Here is an 18,117-nt window from a genome sequence, read left to right as displayed (position 1 = left end):
TGATAACCGTCCTCCGTTCTCGGTTGATGTTGACCCAAGCATCTTGTTAGCCAAAGAGAACGCTCCTTATTTACGCCGCGATCACGACCAAGGGACGTTCGTCAAAAAGAAAATTGTAAATGTTCCATTACATAATGTTGAGTCATAGTATTGTGTATCCATTATGTTTTACTTTATTGTTATTTCATGAAGTGATTTTTGTAATATATATTTTCATTTTGTGATCATAAATAATATAAATTAGTATTATTTACCTATTTATTAATTACTCGTTCTGTGTTTAAATTATCAACATGATCTTCTTCATTGTCTACTCCACTATTACCATTTTTCTTGATCTAAATTACATATATTAGCATTTCCATAATTTTTTTAAATATGTTACAGACCAACAACATTTTTAAGGAAAATAAAACATTTTTTTCGAATATACCTATATTGTATAATTATTCATTATGCAAAGTGCCCTAAACAATTTTTACATGCTCAAAATATTATATCCTTCTATTTTTTAATGCCATTGTCAATTTATTACACAATACAAATGTAATATTCATAAACAAAATAATAGCTGCAAATTAATAATTGTAGCAATTTAGTACCGAGCAGAGGCTTCGCCCGGTACTAAACTGCCACCACCAAATTTTCCCGCCAGTGGAGGCTGTTTAGTACCAGGCACAGATATAGCCTGGTACTAATGTGAGCAATTTAGTACCGGGCCTTGGTTGCGCCCGGTACTAAACTGGGTACTAAATGCCCCAGGAGGTAGTTTAGTACCGGGCCAACTTAGATTAATTTCCCATTCCCCCTCGCTTTCGTTGTCATTGCCGCCGCCGCCGGATCCCGCCGACCTCCACCGCCCGACCTCCCGCCGGACCTCCACGCCGACCTGCTCCGCCGGACCTCCACGCCGGCCCCCTGCACGCCGACCCGGCGCGCGTCCGGCCCGCTTGCCAGCCCCCTTGACGCCGCCCCGCCGCGCTCGACCGCCGCTGAGCCCTCATCGCCCACCGCCGCGACTTCCTCGACCGCCGCTGCGCCCTCGTCGCCGACCCGTCGCCCCGGCCGCCCTCTTCGATGCTGACCCGCGCCGGCCCGATCGACGTCGACCACCGCCGTCGACCCGGCCCCCCCGGCACGCCCTCGACCGTCGCCGCGATCGCCGCCCCCGAACCGCCGGCGCGTCGCCCCTCCGCCCCCCCCGGACCGCAGGCCCCCTTACCGCCGGCTCGCCGCCGTGCGCACTCCGCCCTGCTCGCCGGCCACCCACGCCCCGCCGCCCCCGGCTCGACGCAAGAGGGTTGACGTAAGCCCTTGCTGACGTCAGTTTTTTTATTATGTGGATAGTTGAAATAAATATAGAAAATTATAGAAAATAGTTAGAAAAATATAGAAAATGGTTGGAGAATTATAGAAAATAGTCAGGAATTTCTTTAATTATGTTGAAAATTATAGAAATAGTTAGGAAATTATAGAAATAGGTAGGAAACTATAGAAAATAGTTAGGAAATTATAAAAATAGGTAGGAAACTATAGAAATAGGTAGAAAAATCATAGATAATTTAAAAAATCATTAGAGGATCATGGAAAATTGTAGAAAATTGTTGGAGAATCCTGGAATCATTTCGTTATTGTCAAAACTTGTTATAGAATCGTAGTATCATTTCCTTATTCTTGAAAATTGTTGGAAAATTGTATAATCATGTATTTATTGAATAAATTATTATTACATATATGAGTTTTATATTTTTTATATTGTTGCAATATAATGTATATCTGATGTATTTCTGATGTATTCATGTTATAAATTTCTCTTATATTGGTGAAAATTTCATATTATCTGCTATATTCATATTATCACGACACGTAATTCCATATGTATTTCTGAAGTACTTTCTAATGTATTTCTGATGTATTCATATTATCACAACACGTAATTCCATACAAGAACTCCGCATCTTATATAATTTCGCGTATCACACATAACCCGTGTATTATTATATGTTTGCATAGGGATCGAGATGGATCCCTTTCAACGTGATTTCGAAGACGAGTACGCCCTCCAAGAAATGATCCAAGAAGGCACCCAGGGCGCAGCGTGTTTTCAAGAGGATCAAAACGAGGATGATGGCAGCCAGTATCTCAGTGATACCGGTGATGGCGATGCCGACACTATGGAAAAAATGCATGTGGAAGATGACATCCCCGAGGTAACCGGAAAGTCGATCACAGGATATGAGAGACCTATGAATGTAAAACGTGTAGTAACATATATACATATATATATAATTTCAGGCTTCCGGATCGAAGAGCTCGAAACGTAAACGAGGCTCGAAGAAAAAGATGGAGGGCCGTACCGCGATCACCTCGTTGCACCTGGATGGGGAACCCAAGTCTCCCAACGGGGTTAAGACGACTGTGGTGAATCAGTGCGGATGTTATGTCAGGGAGAACATCCCCATTAGCTTTAAGCTCTGGAAGAAAACCAAAAGCATAGATAATGATGCTGACATCGTCCCTGAAATAGAGAAGCAAATGCTATGGGCAGATGTCAAACAACACTTCAGTTTCCCAGAGGACAAAGAAGAAATCTTTAAGGATTGGGTCATGAAGAAGATGGCTATTTCTTTCCAGACGTTCAAGAAGAACTTGAACAAAGACTACATAAAGAAGGGTCGCGTGCCAGACTTCGAGAAGCACTTCAAGAAGCAACGTCCTTTTTGGGATGCATTTGTGCAGTACAAACTGTCCGAGACTAGCAAGAAAAGGACAGCACAATCCAAAGAGAACATGAGTAAGAAGATACACTTTCATCATCTTGGGCAAGGAGGTTATTCGACGGCGATCCCCAAATGGCAGAAAATGGAAGACGACCTCACTGCAAGGGGAATCGTACCGGCGACTTTCGACTGGCCGTAGCGAGCAAAGCATTTCTTCTACGCTCATGGAGGCACCCTAAACCCGGAAGATGGCTCGCTTATTACTAGCGACGCCACAAGAGAAGTGGCCAACAGGCTGGATGAGGCACTAAAGGCCGTGTTCGAAGGCAGTTTCAAGCCAGACAGAGAGAAAGATGAGCTGACGTACGCTCTCGGGACACCGGAACACACAGGACGTGTGCGAGGTATGGGTGTAGTTCTATGGAAGCATGGCTTCAGTGCTGACATTGAGACCTATCGAAGCTGATCTAGGAAGAAGGCTGAACAGGAAGATAAGATGCGTGCCCTGGAATAGAGGATAGCTTCGATTGAAGGGGTAATGGCTGGTAGTAGCCAGGCACAACAACAAGAAGCCAGATCAGCCGCCAATTTGGAGAGCAGCCCCGGCTCGCAACGCCGTAGCAGCGTCGCTTCCACGGAGCACCCAGCCGGAGGTCAACCCATAGTGGTTGCGGACGAGTCAGAACATTACCCGTGGATGACATCAGCGTGAGGACACCCTGCGAGCTTCTGTATCAGCAGAGGAAAAAGATCAAACTGGTCGCACACGGCATTGCTGAAGTGTCTGTCCAAGGTGGGACAATTCATCAGCGTGAGCCAGGATGGGAAGACCTCGACCTCGAGATCCCTGGAGGCGACGGAGAAGAGGAACTCGGACATGCCGTACATACATGGATCTGTTGGAACAAGCGGTACATACGATTGGCCTCTGGCATACAATTTGCCGATACATCAACAGCCCAAAGAGGTCCCAGTCAGAGTCCAGCTCTGAGATCACCACCGGCAGCACATAAGAGTCCCAGTCCAGCTCCGAGATCACCATCGGCACCACAAAGGAGTCCCAGTCTGGCTCCAAGAACAGCACCGGCAGCAGAAAAGAGTCACAGTCCGGCTCCCGATGATGCAAGGGACTCAAGTGCCAGCTCAAGGCCTTGGGTCCCACCGTCACCACCTCCGAAGGCGAAGAAGGAGAGCGCAAAGCCTTCGGTCCCACCGCCATAGCCTCCGAAGGCGAGGAAGAGCACAAAGGTCGCGCCGCATCCTAAGAAGAGGAACACCCCAAAGAAGAAGAAAGAAAAGCCTCCACCACCGAAGTTAGCATACCATATGACTCAGGAGGAATTGGAAGAAAGTGTGCGCCAGCACGTCAGAGATCATTTCGCGCCTAAAAAGCCTCCACCGGTGCATCAATGGTCAGAGGCAGATAAGAAATACTTCAGATCTGTACTCCAACCGAAACTATTGTGGGCTCGCATTTTATTTTGATTGATTATTGTTAGCTTTAGTTTTTATTAATAGTATATGTTTGTAACTGATACATAGTTAAATGGTTTATATTTAATTTTTCATAATAACATTGGTGGGTGATTTTTAATTAGGCACAGGAGTATTTTAGGCTAATTTTATCATAATGGCAGTGACGGATAATTTTTATTATTCTATTTTTCTACGATTAACGTGGGAATACCTAGGCCTTGAGAGCAAACGTGGAGGCTCCGTTTGTTGGCCAAATAATAAGATAATAGATGTACTTGGATTTAGTGGTGTCAGTGATGTGTCAATTGGTTAACCAGTATACTAGCCTATTTGGACGGTGCGTGGATGGAAACTGATAGGTTTAAATTCGAACCAGCTTTAGCAAACAATCAAATTTATGTTACGTTAGGAGGATTCACTATTTAATTAATGGCTCACAAAGCTATCATATTCAATTGCTGCAATGTGAAGTTGACAATTATTTAATTACATATATAATCATCAATAATGATGGACACTAAATCAGTCGATTATTTGAATGCTTGAGATGAGAATACAAAGTTTCAATATTAGAACGACACGTGGTAAGCTTTAGTCTTGCTACTCTAAGAATGGTAAGCTTCGGGGGTTCTTGTCCTCAGCGCTGCATGGATTTATATGTGTGATGGCGTCGTTAAAAGGAAGCGAGAACCGCGTCAAGGATCTGGCGAACGAAAACAAGACCATAACGATTATATTGTAGTCTCTGGTCATAGCAAAACATGCATCATGCTTCAACATCCCTGGGAAGAGGAAACTCCGATCCATTTCGCCGGATGGAAGGGACGTTTGTCTCTGATCCGACGAGAGATACGGTGGCAGGGCTGTGTTTGTTACTGCGCCGGGAGGAATAGGTTAATAGACTTGTGAACAATCCATGTTTGTTTTACAGTGCTAATTCTAAATCAACAGTCCGCATTATTATAGAGAAGAGGAACCTTGATGCACCGTAACCAAGTCTCGTTTAGCATAAAATCATGGTACTTAACTTGCACATCTGTAATTAACTCAAGACATCCGTTTTTAGCATTTCGACCACAGAAACAAAGGATTGTAACACCAAGAATTAGGTGCTGTTCATCACTACAAACTCCGCCAAAATCACAAATGGAGTCAATGACTGGGGGAAAAAATTCATGGAACATCATTCTCATTTGAAGGCTGCTATTTCCTCCCTTAAACGTGTGATGATGCCATCAACGCTCATTGTGGATAGGTTGGCACTGTCTCTTACCCTAACACATACCTGCAATACACAAGAGAGCCACGTAATTCAGTATCTCACATGAACCAGCAAGGAATTGTATAACGCTTGCATCAATATCTGAGGATCGATAGCCATACAGAATTATACAGCATGTACAAAGAAAAATGGCACAAGGGAAAGAAAACATACATTTCCAGTCTCTGCCTCTTGTGCACCGACAACAAGAATGTAGTTGAACTGGGCTACTTGGGCTTCCCGTACCTGCAAGAAACGGGTGCATTAAGATATATGAACCCCGTTGCTTAAACATCAAAGACAACTTTGCTCCCTGTACAAAAAAAGAAAAACGACATGGATAGTCCTACTGTTGTAAATGTCATTACTTAACTAACCATTTTTTAGTGCAACGCATGAAACAAACACACTTGCTACATGTAATTTCTTATCTAGTGACTGAGAATTTTTGTTTAATAAAGGTGAGGAAACACATGTAAAAAAACCAAAAGAAACTGCTAAAATAGAATGGCCACAGGGAAGTACCTTCTTTTGGATTGTTCTGTCACCAATGTCAATGTCAACATGAAAACCAGCTTCATGTAGCCTGGCAAGGACCTGGTATCAGAAAACCAAAAGATCAATTAGCAAGTTTGTAATAGGCAAAATAAGCAAAGTCGTCCCTCAACTCTTGACAAAAGGTCAACTTGGTCCTTGTACTCTCCCGCAGGCCAAATTAGTCCCTAAACTGTTGGATTTCGACTCAGTTACGTCCTCAAACCGGTTTTGCCGTCCACGCCGTCAGTCAAGAGGTGACGGGTCGCATGAAAAGGCCAATATGCCCTCATTTTTGTCCAATGTCTCCCACCCCTTACCTCTGCGCATCTTATCCAGTCGCTCCTCCCGCCGTTCGTGGTGGCCAAGCGCACGGTACGCCCCCCATCGTCGGCGGCGCCTTGGCAGGAGCCGCCCCAGAGGAACTCCCGCCGCTCTACTCGCGGACAGCAGGCACAGCCGCCCCAGAGCTCCTCCCGCCAGTCTCCTCGTCATCGCCGTCGCGGATCTCCCCCGCCTTTCCCGTCCGCCTCCGACCGAGCTCTGCTGCGCGTGGCAGCAGGCACAGGCTGGGGAGGGACGGAAGGACAAGCCACGACCCTGAATCGGATCCCAGGCGTGGAGAGATGGAGGTGAGGCATCCATGGCGATTTTGTGGTTCAAATCAATTTCTTTTCTGCTTGTCATGCCTTCCTGCTTTGATTTTCTGATGAATTCATTTGGTTTTAGCAGCTAGAAAGGTTGCTCGAAGAACACAGAGAAGGAATGGTAGTCCGGACGGGGATTACTTGCCGCCATGGACAGTACCCAATTTTGGCCTGCGGATGGTCAGGTGTGGATGCAGGGAGAAGGTTTTTGCAATGCGGAAATTTGGAGAATCCTTGCGATTTCAAGTACTGGATTGACAAAGAATTTTCTGGCCGATGGCCCCCTCCTGGGCGACGCAGATGGTTGGAGGGGAAGTGTGCGAACGGCCAGCTTCAGTCGCCGCCGAGGTTGGGAAGGGACAGCGCGGTCTTGCCTCCCTGTGCGCGGATGCGGAGGGGTCTCGATCTGGCCGATGGCTGCGGGCCAGCGCCCAGGCGGGGGGGGGGGGGGGGGCGGCTGGTCAAAAAACGGGGCATATTAGTCTTTTCATGTGACCCGTCGCCCCTAAACTGACGGTGTGGATGGCAAAATGGATTGGAGGACGTAACTGAGTCCAAAATCAACTGATGAGGGACTAATTTGGCCTGCGGGAAAGTACGAGGACCAAATTGACCCTTTGCCAAAAATTGAGGGACGACTTTGCCTATTTTGCCTTTGTAAAATAAACAAGGTCAAGTTTGCCTAAGTCTAAAAGGGAATGTATTGGGGAGGACCACCAAATGGAATAACTGCAGCAGTTTTTTTTTTTTTTTTGCATCAGCTACCACAGAGAACTATGTAGCTAACTCAGTTTGCAGATACGAGGACCATTTACCTGTTTTCCATATTCTGCTGAACCAGAAGATACTGAGCAAACAATGACCTGGCGAGGGCTTAGCCACAAGGGCCATTTACCGTTGTAATGCTCCAAAAGAATGGCAAACATCCTTTCAACGGATCCTAAGATTGCTCTGTGTATCATCACAGGTCTTTCAAGTTTGGCTTCATCCTCGGCTGAGTAAGTCAGCTTGAAGCGAAGGGGGTGCTGAAAATCCAGCTGTAACATATAATATATAAGTTAGATACATGAGACTATTTTTTTTAAAAAAACTACAGTTAATGGAAGAATAATATTCAGGTGAACCTGTAGTGTTGCACATTGAAATTTCCTCTTGAGGGCATCAAACACACCAATATCAATTTTTGGACCGTAGAAAGCACCATCTCCTTCATTAATCTGCATTCAAACATCTACATAAGTCCTCTGAATACAAGCAACGGCTAAACAATTTTGCAAAATTTATATGCGCTTCGTCATAGAGCAACAGAAATAAAGGAAGCGCACTCTTGCATATAGAAACTAAATCAATCAGAATCAGAGTAAGCGTGATGACAAGATTCCAATACTTCAGTCCCAAGATGAAGCGAAAACAACATAGTTGTTTAATTGTCAATTTGCTAACAGATACCTTACCCACCAACATCAAATATTTTAAAGCTCATTAGACCCCCAGAAATCAGCAAGAAGTATTAATTAAAAGCCCTAGACCCTTCGCAAGGATTAAACTTGCTAGCATCAGTGAATAACAAAAATCAAGACAAAAGATCAAAATTACAGAATTTTAACAGCATAATTTACTGAAAACCCTGTTTACTGCAGCAAAATAATGAATATTGTGTACAAATGCAGGTCTAGCAGCATAATGGCATGGAAAAAATAAGGGGAGAATGGTTCCTTCATAGTCTTTGCATAGGTACCTGCCACGGCTTCCCAAATTCATTCAAGGCTTCTGTCAATTGTTGCTCTGCCTTGTTCCAGGTTTCAATATCACCCAAATACTTCTCTGGTCTCTGGTAAAAATGACATTACGATCAGGTCAAGAGTATGAACCAAGAGCAACAAGTAATATCAAGGGTTATCTTTGAGGCTCAGAGATTCACATTATGCCCCCCCAAAGATTATGTCATAATGGGCAATAGCAAAGATAGAAAAGAAATGGCCGTCACAATTTAACATGCAATTACTCAGTGATTATGAAACTAATCGGTCTTTTGAATCACCACAAGACAATATATCAATCCAATCAAGATGTCCAGAATTAAAGAGAGACATGATCAAATGCTAGAAGAGAGATTGGGAGATCATGCCATGAACTTTACCAACTCCATGTTACACAAGAATGCAACATACATATCTAAATACAGTTCACTGAGATAATAAAAGGGATGCAACCAGCAACCATGAACAAACTAACATGATTACCCAGATTTTAATAGGTCTGAAAGAGAAGTATGTGATAACATAGCCCTGGCAACATTCACTTACAGATACACCAATTATCTTGTGATTCAAATTCCTTAATGGTTAGGAAAGTAAAAGGAAACAGAACAAGGCTGTTCATCAAAGTGAACTTAATCATGCATATTAAAATTGCAACATAAAGACCCCAATCCATCATCATTTCATGCCAATTTTCAGACATAGATTCTGGTTCCTCTGAACCTAAAATGCTATCAGTATACGAAAAGAATAGAAGAATACCGTAGACAACTCCAACTCGTATTTGAAGCCAAATATCTCGTAAACATGATTGATGAACTCCAAAACACCCTTAACTTCATCTTTGATCTGCAACAAAAACAAACTTTTAATAAATGTAGGCAACAATACTGGGAAAGATATCCAACTAATCCAAGCCACAATACATCTACAGTCAGAAAAAGGAAGACATAGTTAACGCACTATACAACTTGGTAATGCAAGTAGGGATGCAAATTAGAATGTATGCAGAGTGCTGGTCTTCACTCTTCAGCATGCAAAAGCAATTATCATAACATCATACACTTTTATATAAATTATAGCGCAATTGATTATTACAGAATAAAGTATGACATTGATATGATTCATTCTAGAGGATAGCAAACAAGTACGGTCTATCCAAATAAAGCTTACTTGGTTCTCTCTGCAAAAGATATGAGCATCGTCCTGCCGGAAACGTAAACATCAAAAAATAGTTAGTACAGACAGAACAAAATCATTAAATATAACTGAAAACTCCTTACCTGCTGGAATCTCCTAACACGTGTCAAACCTGTAAGTGCACCACTAAGCTCGTTTCTATGAAGAACTCCAAAATCAGCCATGCGAAGGGGCAACTCTGCAGAGCATTTCAAAAGAGAAGAAAGGCAGCCATTACACACAAGATTTTGTCAAAATCAACAGATGCACAAGAATTAAAAAAAAAGGATCCCCTAAAAAATCAAGATAACAAGAAAAGGATGAATGGAACAGAATCAAGCTTAATTACGCATGTGTTGCCATCTGGAGTTAGCATTAGTGACAGACTGACAGTACAGGCTTCTTTGGATCCAATCTAGCTTTGATCCGAGTTTGCTTAGGGAAAAGTTTAGTATGAGTTGAATTGATTGCATTTCATTGATAGGCCCTATCTATCTCATTTCAAGGCAAGCCTTGAAATTATATCCAATACAAAAATGGCAAACCCCTCGCCCTGTAAGCATTCTATCTTGCCCAACTCAGTTCAAGGTTTTTGGAGTCCTGCACATCAGTTGTTTCGATTGCGGCATGCCCATAGTGTCCCTTGCCCGAGGACCATCTAATGTAGATATTAGCATGATTTGGAATACTGAATAAAACAGGCTCAAATTTAATCTCTTCATAACCCTAGAGCTCAAGTTCTATTAACATGATATGAAGTACTGAATAAAACGGGCTCAAATTTAATCTCTTCATAATTCTAGAGCTCAAGTTCTTTTACCAAGAAAAAGTACTTAAAAGAACATATAGAATGTGATTATAGAAAATCTCAAGTATTAAATGATGATGACATAAAGAACCAAAGATTAATAATAAATACTGACCCAAGGACAACAAGAAAAATATGCAAACTTAGGCAGAAAACAACAGTTCAGAAAAGTACAAGCTTCAAGGCATTATTGTGAAAGCAGCATGACTCACTTGACATAAAACAATTTAGAATACAATATCGAATTAGGAAGAAACTCACCTCTGTATGAACGAACTCTATTATCAAACATTAGACAGTGGCCAGGGCAATTCATCGGCTTCAGTCCAAATTCCTGCTTCTCAATCTGGAGAATTGATCCGACAAGCAACCAGCAGAAGTTAGTAACTCACTGCTGAGTCTATGACATATGTAAAACAACCAACACTTATGATTCTGCTGTATCACCTGTTGATGCACCTACCTCGAAAACGAACATGTTCTCCTTGTAGTTTGCCGCATGTCCAGAAGTTTCCCAAAGTTGCATATTGTAAATATTTGGGCTCAACACCTACACGTCAGGCATAAGGAACAGAAATAGTGGAATTGCACAACAATCTCATTGGGTAAATAACAAATATACCTCTTGGTATCCTCTATCTCTGTATTGCTGTCGCAAAAAGTCCATCAGTTTATTATATATCCTAGCACCATGTGGAAGGAAGAAGCAGCTTCCAGGGCTGCATAATTGTAAATAAATCAGAAATTCATTAGTAACCGAAGATGTCGAATTGAGATATGAAAGAAAGAGAAGAGAAAATCATAAATGAGTGCTAAGGTACCTAAGCGGATGGAAAAAGAAGAGTTCCTGTGCCTGTCCTAGTAACCTATGATCACGTTTTTTAGCCTCCTCTAAAAAATGTTTATATTCCTGCAAAGTATCATGTGATAAATATAGATGCAAAAGGTGAGACCAGTGAAATGAAAGATGTAAACACATCATTCAATGGCATATTATCATGATAGAAGATTAAAATGCCCTGTCTTGATATAATATATTAATATAGATATTTTATCTGAGGCTCTGAATGCGTCACAGAGGTATTCCCACTAAGTTTAAAAAGATTACCATAGAGCATGTCGTGCAAATTATCCCCAACCCCATACCCAACAGGCATCGAAAGCCACAATATCATAGATAAAGTTTCAAGGTACTGATCCTGTGAACAGTTGTAATATCATGTGTTTAAAACTTTTTTGCTAAGTCAGCTGCAACCCAGGGATCATGAAAAAATAACTTATGCTGGTATCTAAAATGCAAAATTAAGAGATATGTTCAGCAGGGTTTATGGATTAGGAACCAGTTTACCTTGAGACGTTTAGAATCAGGGAAAGAAATTCCATATACTCTCTGCAGGCTTTCGCGGTCTGCTTTTCCTCTCCAATATGATGATGAAGCCTGATTATTTACATGCAGGTTTAAATCTGAAATAACCAGTTGGACTAAAAAGAAAACCTGGAGGTTCATGCATAACCAAAGAAATCATCTCACCTTCAGACAAGCGAAAGCTTTGACAAAGGAAGTATTCGGGATGTGCGGCCCACGGCATAGGTCAACTAAAGGACCACACCTATATACTGTAATGGTCTTGTCTTCGGGCAACTCATTAATGATTTCAACCTATACATATAGTCCAATTTTTTTTACAAATGAATAGAGGTCACATAGTGTAGATTTCACATATGCAGCAAGAAGATGTAGAAAAATGAAGTAAACAAGACAGGAGCAAGGAAGGTTGCCTTGAATTTATTTTCAGCGAACATTTCAAGAGCCTCTGCTCTGCTGACCTCAATGCGTTCAAATGGCTGTTTTTCCTGCACCAAGTAAGCTCTAATAGTTTAAGAAAACAATGTTTTTTGGCTGGAGTTCTTCAATTGTTCCACAAAAAAAATGCAAGATACCGATGCATCATTATCAATTGCAAAATTTGGAAACAAATTATACAACATTAGCATATGTAGTAAACAAGCCATCGAGGTAGATAGTGCCCAGAAAACGAGTTGAGCAAAAACTTAAATGGAATGAGTTAAAAGCTCACAGCTTACCGCAACAGCCTTTTGAGCTTGGCTTTCTATGATACCAAAGTGCTCCTCATTCAATGTCAGATCATTGTAGTAAGCATCGTAGTAGAAACCCTTAAAAAGTTATGAGGAGACAATAGAAAACAGTTTAACCACTGACAAGATGGCTTAGTTAATTCATTAAGCTGATTGATCCTCGGATCAATTTCATACCTCCCCTCTTGTGGTGCAAGGCCCAATACACAGCTTGCAGCCATATGCTCTCTCAATAGACTACAAATTTACACCTGTAATTAGTGATAATTGAACTGAAAATGGATTGTCATGTACAAATACTGAAACTCATCATTTGACGATAAGATAGCATAAGAAGCATGACCATCAACACGCAAAACACCATCTCACCTCTCCAAGAATATGAGCACTTGAGTGCCAGAAGGTGTCACGCCCTTCATTGCTATCAAACTTGAACAACTGCAATTTACAGTCACCTTCCAGCGGCCTCCCCATATCCCAGAGTGTTTCGTCCACTTGAGCTATCAAACAGCTAGCTGCCAATCCGCTTGATATCTCCTTAGCGATATCCATTGGGGTTGTTATCCACTTCTTCCCTTCCTTGATAGCGCCATCAGGTAGAGTTACTCTGAAGGACATAGTAGCCCCCAAACAGTGCTTCAAAGTGAAAATCCAGCGTAATAATACCAAACTAGCGAACGACGAGCAGTTCATGTGTGTGAATATCTAAATCTAAACTTAAAGTGTGAATTTTCAACCGCATGACACTAATTCGGCAACAAGCATGGAAGCAGATGGTGAAATAGAGCACTCACTTGATGACCTCGCCGCCGATGTTGAGCCGGTCGACGGCCTGCCTAGCCTGGATCTCCTCGAACATGCGGACCCTCTTGTGTGTGACGGCCTCCAGGTAGGAGTCATCGCGCGCGACGACCGGGGCCGAAGCCGCGGCGGGGGCCTTGGCCTTGGCCTTGGCCTTCCCCTTGGCGTCCTTTCCGGCAGCGGAGCCCTCACCCATCCCGTGGGCGGCGGAGAGGTGGTGCAGGAAGCGGCGGGCGGGATGGAGAGGCGGCGAGGGAAGGAAGCGGGGCCGCCGGGGTGTGTGCTGCCTGACGAGCGAGAGGCCTCGCCGGAGGCAAACTAGCATAAGGGAGGGAGCCGGGGCGGCGGCTGGCCGTGTGGTGGTGGAAACTGGGCAAGGGGGAGGTATTGCTGACGTGGCAGTGGCATGGGCTGTATTTTCCCGCGGTTTTGGGCTTCTTCCATTTCCATGGGCTACTAGCCCGTATGGGCTTCATGCTTTGCTTGCTTGTGGGCTTGCTGGTCAGTGTACGTATAAATAAATAAATATTAATCAGGTGATGATCAGTTAATTAATTAGATTTTCGGTGCTAGCAGCCTGCATGCATTTGGGCGAACGGAACAAACAATGACACACAGACGAGACAACCATAGGCGGCGGCGTCCCCAATTAAGCACTTGCTGTGTCCTCCCCGGCTGTCCTTCCTAATTGAGAGCCAAAATAAACTGGGAGGACCCCGGAGCAGGACTTGCTGCTGATCTACTCCTCGTCATACCACATCGACGACGACCTCCAAATCTACGGCGGAGATGGACAGCGTCGTCGTCCCTTCGCCGTGCCACCGGCCTCCAAATCTGCAAGGAGGCCGCAGCCGCACGGAGGCTCCCGTGTACGTGGTCGCATCGTGCAGTGGCTGGAGGTGCACAACTCATGCCCCGTCTGCCGCTCCCGCCTCCCACCATACAAGTACAACCCTGCAGAGCCCAGGGACCGGGAGCTGGTGCCGCTGCCGTCATCGGAGCAGGATTCTGTTTCTAGTTTGGAGCCTGAAAATTGGAAAGATATGTTGTGTATGTTGTTGTCAAAGGATCGGAGTTGTGTTTAATTACTACTCGCCTTGCAAATTAAGTAAAACATGTGATGAAACAATGAAGGAATGCTTTGATAGAGAATGCTCAATCTCCTCGGATGGGATGGATCAAGGGGTGACGCCTGCCTCAACTTACTCCATTGATCCTAGCTTGTAGACAAAATTATTGCATAAACCACCCCTATGCAATTTGCCAAATTAAAACTTCCCCACCTTATTATGCTTTTGCGTAACGGAAGAGGCTAGGACGAATTATATTTGTTATGGAATGGAAATAATGATGATGCTTCAGACATTATGGATATATATGATGCATGTTTTCCTAAAATCGCACTATTTATTTACTACTCCCGGCCCTCCATTCAAAATAGTCTAGATATATAAGTTTTGTCATGCATCTAGATTTGACAAATTGACCTACAATTTGGAATGGAGAGAGTTTTTTTTTAGTAGTGCCAGGAGAAGAAAATAAAATTCAAGGAGCATGTATATACAGCCTGCTAATAATCAATAACCTTCAAAGAGTGGCATGGTGTGAGTGTACCCTCCCTCCCTTTTCTTCTCCTTTTGTAGCAAGACCCGCCAAATGGTGCGACTGACTGACTATTTCAAAAGTTTTACCAATGATGTTGGTCTTTCATCTGCTTCGTGGAAAATCATATCAAAAGCTAGGCACTGATGTGGTCGGCACAAGGGACACATGTGCTAGACTGCTGAGAGCACCACGTTCCACAACATTATGCAGCACAAGTCTACATACATTATTTGTGTTGCTCCGTTATCGATCTGCAGCTCATTGTTTATTACTGCAATTAAGAATTATAAGTGCCCTTGGAAACTAACAATTACTGAATTGTTAATACGTCGCCAACAACGTGGACCAACACGACATTTTTACAAACAGCGCCAGGAAGATTTTAGATGGACTTTTGAGCTTACACGAAATGCTTATTAGGAAGATGACGAACTTGTGCTGACATGAGCTTGCTTCTGTCAGCATGATCGATGGAATCCTTGGCCAAAAGCTATTGTCTCCAAGTAAGCTATAAGGCAGCATGAATATCCTGATGAGATATAAATCATTAATACCAAGTATATATGTATGCGGAGAGTGCTAATTTGGATGCAAGTGTATATCGTAATTCACTTCGTATATATTTAAAGTTTTAAACTAGAGCCTCCGAAAAAAAAGGCACACAAGTCCTTTTTTGCCAATATGTGGGGATCAGGCAAAGCCCATTCAGGTCTCAAGGTAAAATGAACTGATTCTAATCCCTGCTTATTCAAACAGGATATTAGAGAACTCCTCGATGCGTGCCAACGAACTGTGGTTAGATTTCAAGTGTACGGACGTCTGGTGTTCTTTCTTCTTTTGTGTATGTGCAGCCGGGATTGTTGGAATGGGACTGTAGTGTAGGACAAGACAGTATAGAAGGTGAAAAGTTCAGGTGAGAACTGAAGACAACTGCTTACTGACCAGACTTGTTTGTTTTGAGATAGGGGTGTACCTGGTGAACACAAACGACAATTGATTACGATGAAATTAGCCAATTCAATCCGTGTGCCAGGTTCATTCCTTTGACTATGTACCCATCACAGTATTGCTAACGCGCGGTAGCTGCCAAGTCAGAGTCCGTCCTGTCTGTTTCCATGTGCCTACGTATGCAGCTGATTATATTGTTGCCCAAGTTGATCATTAATTATGTTGCATAACGAGGTGTGCCATACCACTCCCATCTCTGTATATAACTGCAAGAGATTAGGAGTAACCCTATCGCCATAGCCAGCTGACAATTTAGCTTCCTTCCTCCCTTCCTCCTCCCACAACTGCAAGAGAACGAGCCTGCAGTTAAAGCTTCCCTCCTTCCTGTGTTCAATCAGTGCCTCAGTCTTCTTCAGATACAAGAAGAGCTAGCTAAAAATTACTAGCTGAGATGAAGCACCACAACAGCAGACACCTTCCTCAATCTTCACCGTCTGATCACCCTTCTTTTGCCTCTGACCATGGGTCGGCGATGAAGGAAATCGCCAGGGGGCAGTCTCTAGTGACGCAGCTGAGGGCCATCGTCCTTCCTGCGCTGCAAGCGGACCAACGCTGCGAGCTTGTTGCCCAGATGTTCCAGAACATACTGGATTGCTCCAGCAAGGCCATAACTGAGCTGCAGCTGCAGCATCAGTCTGATGATGACGCACTGGTGGATGACAAGAAGAGAGTGAGGAGGATTTCTTCTGATGACTGCACCAAGGAGGAGGGTGCTACTGCTAACCCCCGTCATCAGCACAAGAGAAGGTATGAATCTATGTGATCTGATATAATATACTTCTTGATGTTGCTTGTGATTAGGCCATTTCATTTATTATTCCCAACGCAAACAAATGCTAAGCAGGAGGTCTGATGATTTGGTGTCACTGGAAACACCTGTTCCGCACTATGATGGCCGCCAATGGAGAAAGTATGGGCAAAAGCACATCAACAAAGCGAAACATCCAAGGTACCTTGTCTCTTCTAAAAGATATTTTCCTTCTCTGGAATTTGATTTAATTTCTTTATTATTTTCCTTTCAACGCCTATGCATGGTACACAACTACACATGCATTTGTAAATACTCAATTCCATTTTGTTCATGTGTTAATTATATTCTGGCTTCTGAGTACTATCAGTTAATTGTGTAAATGATAGAAGAAATTTATGCACAAGTGTACTAACTTGGACTATCATTAATCTGGTTCTCCAGGAGCTACTACAGATGCACCTACAGCAAGGAACAAGGCTGCAAAGCAACAAAGACGGTGCAACAGCAAGACGAAAGCACAGGTACTGATAATCCCGTGATGTACACAGTCGTCTACCACGGCCAGCATACCTGCAAGGACAACAATGGCGTTGACTCAGGCACTGATGAGTCTGAAACAAACACCCAAAGCAGCAGTGACAGACGATCTAGCATATCGATCACCTCTACAGATCCTTGTGATCATCAGATATCCCTAGGTGACAATAAGCTGATCGGAAAATCTGCAGACTTGGTCACAAAGAGCCTGTATGAGCCATTGAACATGAACCCGTTTGCACCCTTAGATTTGGACTGTTGGGAGTTGGATGCACTCCTAAGATTTCAGTTGGAGCCTGATAATTGAGGTATCAACTAAAAGCTAGTTTGATAAGACATGATATGATCCAAAGAGAGATATTAATAAAGTATATATATCTCATCAGATGCCTGCTCTTAGTGTGAGTGAAAATATCATTTATATAGCCAGAATGTAATGCATCAGTTTTGTGAGTTCTTGTATGAAGCAGACATGAACAGAAGAAAAAGATCTATTTTACAACATTCGACTATAAGGATGGTGTGATTTTCAACTTTTATATTTTTTGCATAACAAAATCATTAACTGACCAAAAAAAGCAAGCTGTGACCGGAAAATTTATTCCTCACACGCACAGCTGGCGCGCAACTATCGCAAAAGAAGCAGGCAGCAACGGCGGTGGGGTGGTGCCGGGGTTAGGGGAGGGGGGTTGCTGGTGTTGTGGTGTCCGCTAGACTTAGAAGAGGGGGAGGGGATGGTAGGGAAGACCAGCAGCAGCACTTTTACCTATTAGCATTAGGAATTTTTAGGATCTAGCACTAGGTCAACCAAACGGGAGTACTAATAAAGTGGGCTAAATTTTAGCTAAAACTAAAAAACTTTAGCATATGTGTGGGTGCTAATATGTGCTAAAGTTCAACACTCAATTTTAGCTCCTCTATTAAAAAAATTAG

At 43.1% G+C, this 18,117-nt stretch overlaps 2 protein-coding genes across 2 annotated transcripts; one reads left to right on the top strand and one right to left on the bottom strand.

Annotated features, from left to right (window-relative positions):
* Window positions 1–5,178: 5,178 nt before the first annotated feature.
* Window positions 5,179–13,642, bottom strand: LOC120663401 (threonine--tRNA ligase, mitochondrial 1-like). Its single transcript, XM_039942206.1, has 20 exons — window positions 13,277–13,642; window positions 12,852–13,089; window positions 12,660–12,719; window positions 12,471–12,560; window positions 12,165–12,239; window positions 11,917–12,045; window positions 11,734–11,823; window positions 11,207–11,295; window positions 11,008–11,104; window positions 10,849–10,935; window positions 10,647–10,731; window positions 9,682–9,776; window positions 9,572–9,604; window positions 9,161–9,247; window positions 8,377–8,469; window positions 7,763–7,855; window positions 7,454–7,675; window positions 5,983–6,054; window positions 5,632–5,703; window positions 5,179–5,481 (listed from the first exon to the last, which is right to left on the bottom strand). The coding sequence occupies exons 1-20, from the start codon at window positions 13,606–13,608 to the stop codon at window positions 5,386–5,388; spliced, it is 2,235 nt and encodes a 744-aa protein (XP_039798140.1). The 5' UTR covers window positions 13,609–13,642; the 3' UTR covers window positions 5,179–5,385.
* Window positions 13,643–16,110: 2,468 nt separating this feature from the next.
* On the top strand, window positions 16,111–17,575 carry LOC120663397 (WRKY DNA-binding transcription factor 70-like). The gene is made up of 3 exons (XM_039942202.1): window positions 16,111–16,643; window positions 16,741–16,845; window positions 17,089–17,575. The coding sequence occupies exons 1-3, from the start codon at window positions 16,288–16,290 to the stop codon at window positions 17,489–17,491; spliced, it is 864 nt and encodes a 287-aa protein (XP_039798136.1). The 5' UTR covers window positions 16,111–16,287; the 3' UTR covers window positions 17,492–17,575.
* Window positions 17,576–18,117: the final 542 nt, after the last annotated feature.

Source organism: Panicum virgatum, chromosome 3N, assembly GCF_016808335.1.
Source record: "Panicum virgatum strain AP13 chromosome 3N, P.virgatum_v5, whole genome shotgun sequence".
Taxonomy (NCBI): domain Eukaryota; kingdom Viridiplantae; phylum Streptophyta; class Magnoliopsida; order Poales; family Poaceae; genus Panicum; species Panicum virgatum.
This window is presented reverse-complemented; position numbering and strand designations above follow the sequence as displayed.

What these genes read in the sequence shown, in the direction of transcription:
- LOC120663401 (XM_039942206.1), bottom strand. Translation starts at nt 13,608, where the DNA reads ATGCTAGTTTGCCTCCGGCGAGGCCTCTCGCTCGTCAGGCAGCACACA. An exon ending in AAGCTCAAAAGGCTGTTGCG is followed by an intron (nt 12,240 to 12,470) that starts GTAAGCTGTGAG and finishes TACTTGGTGCAG; the next exon opens with GAAAAACAGCCATTTGAACG. An exon ending in TAGAGTTCGTTCATACAGAG is followed by an intron (nt 9,777 to 10,646) that starts GTGAGTTTCTTC and finishes AATGCTCTGCAG; the next exon opens with AGTTGCCCCTTCGCATGGCT.
- LOC120663397 (XM_039942202.1), top strand. Translation starts at nt 16,288, where the DNA reads ATGAAGCACCACAACAGCAGACACCTTCCTCAATCTTCACCGTCTGAT. An exon ending in CGTCATCAGCACAAGAGAAG is followed by an intron (nt 16,644 to 16,740) that starts GTATGAATCTAT and finishes AATGCTAAGCAG; the next exon opens with GAGGTCTGATGATTTGGTGT. An exon ending in AACAAAGCGAAACATCCAAG is followed by an intron (nt 16,846 to 17,088) that starts GTACCTTGTCTC and finishes CTGGTTCTCCAG; the next exon opens with GAGCTACTACAGATGCACCT.